At 37.9% G+C, this 7,765-nt stretch overlaps 1 protein-coding gene and 1 long non-coding RNA gene across 2 annotated transcripts; both read right to left on the bottom strand.

Moving 5' to 3' along the window:
- Nucleotides 1-754: 754 nt before the first annotated feature.
- Nucleotides 755-1,921, bottom strand: LOC133954332 (salivary glue protein Sgs-3-like). The gene is made up of 3 exons (XM_062388702.1): nt 1,833-1,921; nt 1,642-1,696; nt 755-1,552 (listed from the first exon to the last, which is right to left on the bottom strand). Exons 2-3 carry the CDS (start codon nt 1,676-1,678, stop codon nt 1,071-1,073), a joined length of 519 nt encoding a protein of 172 aa, XP_062244686.1. The 5' UTR covers nt 1,679-1,696; nt 1,833-1,921; the 3' UTR covers nt 755-1,070.
- A 2,804-nt stretch (nt 1,922-4,725) lies between these two features.
- LOC133954383 (uncharacterized) lies at nt 4,726-5,789 on the bottom strand. Its single transcript, XR_009920780.1, has 3 exons — nt 5,692-5,789; nt 5,499-5,553; nt 4,726-5,409 (listed from the first exon to the last, which is right to left on the bottom strand). It is a non-coding gene; the product is annotated as an uncharacterized LOC133954383 (long non-coding RNA).
- Nucleotides 5,790-7,765: the final 1,976 nt, after the last annotated feature.

Consider the following 7,765-nt stretch of genomic DNA (forward strand, 5'->3'; position numbering starts at 1 on the left):
CTAGATCCAGTTTTTTATTTGGCCCTATAATATGTTAGATTTATTTCATAAAGATCCACGAATTAGTCCCTGGAGAAACCAAAAATGTTGAAATACGACTAATTCCACAATGGTAAAGAAACTGAAAATATTTTTCTAAGTTTCATAATAATCTGTCCGAAGACAATATGGAGGTACACAACCTTACTGTTCAGGTATATATCTATAAAGATCATATGAAGAGGATACATTCATTCATTGTTTCTGAAGAAGAGGGATTGTTCCACAAACACTGAATTTGCATGTTAATTAGAGAATAACACATGTTCTGGAAATGTGAGGATTTTATATTTATCTTTGTCGAATAGTACCACCAAGTTTCACAGAAATGCGTTAGTAGTTTTGTGTAATCTTGATTTTAAACCAACCAGCCAACACATAAAGGGACAGGGGTGAAAACAGAACCTCCTTGGTGGAGGTAACAATGTAAATTATGGTCTTTTTAAGCCTTTTTCTTTAACTGTGGGTGAGGTCATTATGGCAAATAATGTCAGTCTAAACAAGTCATTTTGATGTATGGTGACACCTCCAGGATTAAGATGCATTCAAGCTCAGAGCCTGTTCTCATTGCCTGATTCACCATAAAGAAATATATGTTGAATTATGTAAAACCATAGCTAGAATTCAAACTATGACTCAACAGAGGACAAGAAGTTTCCAGTCAGATCAGACGTGATAAAGGAAATAAAGATATTTTTCAAGGTTTGTTGTTGTGTCATTTTATTTATCTGCTGTGAAATAACAAATCAATGACCCAAATAAATAATCCGTCCACATTCTGGCCTCAACGTAGATTTGTCACTTCACATGAATTATAATACACTTTAAAGAAAACAGTTCTATCAACAACAACAGTTGAAAAGTTTAATGAAGCACTGCTCAAACAATAGAAAACACTGATACCAGTCTAGCTGGGTTAACATCATTTCAACATGGATTGTTAATCTTATCAACACCAGTGTGTGTCTAAATATAAATTACATACTTTGTGGGTACTGATAAATGTGTTTAAAAAAAACAGTACAACCAGGTCACACTGTACAGAGGGACATGAAGAGAACAACACTGAAGTGACAGAACACCAGACTGCTCACGGATACGATCCCAGCATGTGCTGCAGTGTTAGTGGCACCAGCAGCCGTGGTGGTGGTGGTGGCACCAGTAGCTGGCGTGGTGGGTGCTGCAGTTGTAGGTGCTACAGTGGTGGGTGCTGCAGTTGTAGGTGCTACAGTGGTGGGTGCTGCGGTTGTAGGTGCTGCAGTGGTGGGTGCTGCAGTTGTAGGTGCTGCAGTTGTAGGTGCTGCAGTGGTGGGTGCTGCAGTTGTAGGTGCTACAGTGGTGGGTGCTGCATTTGTAGCTGCTACAGTGGTGGTTGCTGCAGTTGTAGGTGCTACAGTGGTGGGTGCTGCAGTTGTAGGTGCTGCAGTGGTGGGTGCTGCAGTTGTAGCTGCTACAGTGGTGGGTGCTGCAGTTGTAGGTGCTACAGTGGTGGTTGCCTGGGCATTTGCTGATGCTATTGATCAAAATATAAAACATCAGTCAATAAGAGTTTCCTTTTTCCCAAAACTGCTGCTGTCTGTGAGAAGAACAGGTTTTGCTCACCGACGATCAGGAGTTGAATCAGGATGATCAGGAGCATCTTTAATCTCTTTTGCACCTAAAAGAAAAAGCAAAATATTGTCTCACTTAATCAGAAAAAACCTTCAAACAGTTTCCAAAACAAAAAGGATGAAAGTTGTGCGGTACAATGAACCGTTTTTCTACTTTCTTAAAAGAAAAAATATTGTACTTACAAAGTTTCTCTGAATTGTGTGTCTGTAGCTGCCTTGGGATGGAAGCTGCCTCAGTCCAATGTCACTTCACCTTCAGATGTAACTTAACCTCAGTTTGCCACAACCTTTATATGTTTGACGATTGACATTAAGAAGGTTGGGGGAGAGCTCCCATTGGTCGCCTCAGAGTAACAAATAGCTTTGTTTATCCCTGCATTATATTCTGCTGAACCTTGAAGGATCAACAAAGCAAATTTGTTGATGATGAACTGAGGAAGTTGTTCCACTGCGTGGCACAAAGACGTCAGTGTCAATGACGATTTAGAGTTACTGATGGGAAGGTGGCACCTAAACCAAGAATGTGCCATGTAAAGCTAGGAATGATAATAAAGGTGGAGGAAAAGATGGATGCCTTTGTGTCCTACCTGTTCTCCAAACTAACTCAGCTATTACGTGGATGTGGGATTGTACAGTCATGTGTCCTGACCTTCACCGGTGTGTTTCTGGTCAGAGAAGAGTTCCATTAATGAATTTTAACCATAGATTACAGTTAATTTGCTCATGTGATGATCTTAGTTGACTTTATACATTATAATGTGACTTTGAGCACTTTAATTTAACTTGGCTGATAACTATCATCTGATGTGACAGTTCATGGTTGGATTGTGTCATTGTGTTCACTTGCTGATACGTCAGATTTTTGCACAACACCCAGCTCCTCGTCACAATTGAAGTAAACATTCAGAACCTCTGACTCGTCTGAATTTAATTATTGTTTGTGTTATGACTTATGAACCTAACGCTACATATCTGTGAATCTTTCGTTCCAAGTGACATGTGGTCAAAATTCTCAAGAAATTACTTAAAAGACTTGTTCAATAAGTCAAAAACATACATGAGGCCAAAATAACCTGACCATTGACCACCCAACCCTGATCAATCAATGAGTCCTAGTGGACAAATCTAAAACATAATGCATCCACTGAAAGTTTGGGATGCACCTCATGATTACACTCACAATTGAATCATCTGCCAATTGTCTTCTTGGTAAATCAATTGTTTTGTCTATATCACAGTTTCCCGAAAGTCCAAGTTGAAACTTTTAAAACAGCCTGATTTGTCCCACAATTCAAAACTCAAATATTTGCATTTCCAGAAAGTGTGCGTTATTCTCTAATGTAATGCGAGTTGCTGATTTGTTTCATTAACTTAATGAGTCTATGGTTTCAGTGGTTCTCATCTCCAACACCGGTAACAGGCTTTGAGAGAATGTAACGGACCATGAGTCTCCCTGAAAACCCACAGTTCGAGAAAAAGGCAAAAAAAGACCATCATTTTTCATTGTTGTTTCCACCAAGGAGGTTCTGTTTTCACCCCTGTCCCTTTATGTGTTGGCTGGTTGGTTTAAAAGCAAGATTACACAAAACTACTAACGCATTTCTGTGAAACTTGGTGGAATGACATGTTATGGTTCAGACTGACATTATTTGCCCTAATGACCTCACCCACAGTTAAAGAAAAGCTTGAAAAGACAATTGCTGTACAGTGTTTGTAAGCTCTATATTGGTACGTGTTTTTTGGAGAAAATAGGAAAAAGTTCCATGTGACTGAACTGTAAATAAATGTCCAATTTTTTTAAATATGTGAGTTTTACTCTCATGTGTGTTCATAATGTATTTATTTAAAGCTTTATTCCTGATCATGATCTAAAGATAATACAAGTTTGTTAGCATTGTAGAGGGCATTGAAGCCAGAGTGTTGATTGATTATTACACCCATCCATTTAATGCAGCTGGGTTTTGCAAATTGTATTAATTATGATTAGAAATTATAATTCCCATTTAAAATAATTTAATTTAAAATTGAAAACTTCATAAACCCTGGTTGAGATAACTTCTGTATTCAAACTCATCCCCAGAATTTCTAACTTTTTCAAGCTTGTAGTCTTCTCCTATAATTGATGCTTATATCAGATTCTGTGGAGCTCATCTGAAGAATGCTTTGTTCTCCACATGCAGTGGTGGGGGCTATTAACAGACTTGAAACTCCCGTTTAAGATACAAAGGACTATTTAAATCCTCTTGGCTGTTCCCTCAGTGTGAATCACTCAGGGATCATTGATGGCACGACATTTACACACCCATGTGCACACAATACCTATGACTGACATGTCTCACATGACTGACATCAGTATCTCCTTGTAATTAAAAATAAGGCTTCTAGTTACAAGTATTTAAAGTGCGCAGCATGTCAGGTTTTAAATTATTTAATCTATGAACATATATTTTTATGGTTTACTTTATTTTCTTTATTATGTGTTCAGTTGCCTTATATTTTTATTCTGTGTTTGTGTTTCACCTCTAACTGATGCAACGAAAAAACAACATGTAAAGAGTTATTCCCTGGAAAATTTGGAATACCTAAAAGTGCCCTATATTTCAATGTTAAAGATTGAAAGATCCTGGATCTGCCTTCATATCCATATCCATATGTTCCCTGACCCATACCATGTCATTCCACCAAGTTTCACAGAAATGCGTTAGTAGTTTTGTGTAATCTTGCTTTTAAACCAACCAGCCAACACATAAAGGGACAGGGGTGAAAACAGAACCTCCTTGGTGGAGGTAACAATGTAGATGATGGTCTTTTTAAGCCTTTTTCTTTAACTGTGGGTGAGGTCATTATGGCAAATAATGTCAGTCTAAACAAATCATTTTGATGTATGGTGTCACCCAGAATTAAGATGCATTCAAGCTCAGAGCCTGTTCTCATTGCCTGATTCAACATAAATAAATATATGTTGAATTATGTAAAACCATAGCTAGAATTCAAACTATGACTAAACAGAGGACAAGAAGTTTCCACTCAGATCAGACGTGATCTTATATAAAGGAAATAAAGATATTTTTAAAGGTTTGTTGTTGTGTCATTTTATATATCTGCTGTGAAATAAAAAATCAATGACCCAAATAAATAATCCGTCCACATTCTGGCTTCAAAGTAGATTTGTCACTTCACATAAGTTATAATACACTTTAAAGAAAACAGTTCTATCAACCACAATAGTTGAAAAGTTTAATGAAGCACTGCTCCTACAATAGAAAACACTGATACCAGTCTAGCTGGGTTAACATCATTTCAACAGTCATTCATCAGTCATGAATTTATAAGTTATCAGTAACTTTACTCTGAGAGTTACAATAAATAGGCACTAACTTATTTTTAACACTTTGTATCATATGGATTGTTAATCTTATCAACACCAGTGTGTGTCTAAATATAAATAATAATGCTTTGTGGGTACTGATAAATGTGTTTAAAAAAAAAACAGTACAACCAAGTCACACTGTACAGAGGGACATGAAGAGAACAACACTGAAGTGACAGAACACCAGACTGCTCACGGATACGATCCCAGCATGTGCAGCAGTGTTAGTGGCACCAGCAGCCGTGGTGGTGGTGGGGGCACCAGTAGCCGGCGTGGTGGGTGCTGCAGTTGTAGCTGCTACAGTGGTGGGTGCTGCAGTTGTAGCTGCTACAGTGGTGGGTGCAGCAGTTGTAGGTGCTACAGTGGTGGTTGCCTGGGCATTTGCTGATGCTATTGATCAAAACATAAAACATCAGTCAATAAGAGTTTCCTTTTTCCCAAAACTGCTGCTGTCTGTGAGAAGAACAGGTTTTGCTCACCGACGATCAGGAGTTGAATCAGGATGATCAGGAGCATCTTTAATCTCTTTTGCACCTAAAAGAAAAAGCAAAATATTGTCTCACTTAATCAAAGAAAACCTTTAAACAGTTTCCAAAACGAAAAGGATGAAAGTTGTGCGGTACAATGAACCGTTTTTCTTCTTTCTATCAAAAGAAAAAATATTGTACTTACAAAGTTTCTCTGAATTGTGTGTCTGTAGCTGTCTTGGGATGGAAGCTGCCTCAGTCCAGTGTCACTTCACCTTCAGATGTAACTTAACCTCAGTTTGCCACAACCTTTATATGTTTGACGATTGACATTAAGAAGGTTGGGGGAGAGCTCCCATTGGTGGCCTCAGAGTAACAAATAGCTTTGTTTATCCCTGCATCATTTTCTGCTGAACCTTGAAGGATCAACAAAGCAAATATGTTGATGATGAACTGAGGAAGTTGTTCCACTGCGTGGCACAAAGACGTCACAGTGTCGATGACGATTTAGAGTTACTGATGGGAAGGTAGCACCTAAACCAAAAATGTGCCATGTAAAGCTAAAGGAATGATAATAAAGGTGGAGGAAAAGTTGGATGCCTTTGTGTCCTACCTGTTCTCCAAACTAACTAGGGTATTACGTAGATGTGGGATTGTACAGTCATGTGTCCTGACCTTCACCGGTGTGTTTCTGGTCAGAGAAGAGTTCCATTAATGAACTTTAACCATAGATTACAGTTAATTTGCTCATGTGATGATCTTAGTTGACTTTATACATTATAATATGACTTTGAGCACTTTAATTTAACTTGGCTGATAACTATCATCTGATGTGACAGTTCATGGTTGGATTGTGTCATTGTGTTCACTTGCAGATACGTCAGATTTTTGCACAACACCCAGCTCCTCGTCACATCAGAAAACATTCAGAACCTCTGACTCGTCTGAATTTAATTATTGTTTGTGTTATGACTTATGAACCTAACGCTACATATCTGTGAATCTTTCGGTCCAAGTGACATATGGTCAAAATTCTCAAGAAATTACTTAAAAGACTTGTTCAATAAGTCAAAAACATACATGAGGCCAAAATAACCTGACCATTGACCACCCAACCCTGATCAATCAATGAGTCCTAGTGGACAAATCTTTAACATAATGCCTCCACTGAAAGTTTGGGATGCACCTCATGATTACACTCACAATTGAATCATCTGCCAATTGTCTTCTTGATAAATCAATTGTTTTGTCTATATCACAGTTTCCCGAAAGTCCAAGTTGAAACTTTTAAAACAGCCTGATTTGTCCCACAATTCAAAACTCAAATATTTGCATTTCCAGAAAGTGTGCGTTATTCTCTAATGTAATGTGAGTTGCTGATTTGTTTCATTAACTTAATGAGTCTATGGTTTCAGTGGTTCTCGTCTCAAACACCAGTAACAGGCTTTGAGAGAATGTAACGGACCATGAGTCTCCCTGAAAACCCACAGTTCGAGAAAAAGGCAAAAAAAAGACCATCATTTACATTGTTACCTCCACCAAGGAGGTTCTGTTTTCACCCCTGTCCCTTTATGTGTTGGCTGGTTGGTTTAAAAGCAAGATTACACAAAACTACTAACGCATTTCTGTGAAACTTGGTGGAATGACATGGTATGGGTCAGGGAACATATGGATATGGATATGAAGGCAGATCCAGGATCTTTTAATCTTTAACATTGAAATATAGGGCACTTTTAGGTATTCCAAATTTTCCAGGGAATAACTCTTTACATGTGTTTTTTGCGTTGCATCAGTTAGAGGTGAAACACAAACACAGAATAAAAATATAAGGCAACTGAACACATAATAAAGAAAATAAAGTAAACCATAAAAATATATGTTCATAGATTAAATAATTTAAAACCTGACATGCTGCGCACTTTAAATACTTGTAACTAGAAGCCTTATTTTTAATTACAAGGAGTGACTGATGTCAGTCATGTGAGACATGTCAGTCATAGGTATTGTGTGCACATGGGTGTGTAAATGTCGTGCCATCAATGATCCCTGAGTGATTCACACTGAGGGAACAGCCAAGAGAATTTAAATAGTCCTTTATATCTTAAAGGGGAGTTTGAAGTCTGTTAATAGCCACCACCACTGCATGTGGAGAACAAAGAATTCTTCAGATGAGCTCCACAGAATCTGATATAAGCATCAATTATAGGAGAAGACTACAAGCTTGAAAAAGTTTGAAACTCTGGGGATGAATTTATATGCAGAAGTTATCTCAACCAGGG

Source organism: Platichthys flesus, chromosome 5, assembly GCF_949316205.1.
Source record: "Platichthys flesus chromosome 5, fPlaFle2.1, whole genome shotgun sequence".
Lineage (NCBI taxonomy): Eukaryota > Metazoa > Chordata > Actinopteri > Pleuronectiformes > Pleuronectidae > Platichthys > Platichthys flesus.

Coding starts and splice junctions, on each gene's coding strand:
- LOC133954332 (XM_062388702.1), bottom strand. CDS start 1,678: ATGCTCCTGATCATCCTGATTCAACTCCTGATCGTCG. Junction 1,553..1,641: donor GATTCAACTCCTGATCGTCG/GTGAGCAAAACC, acceptor TTTGATCAATAG/CATCAGCAAATGCCCAGGCA.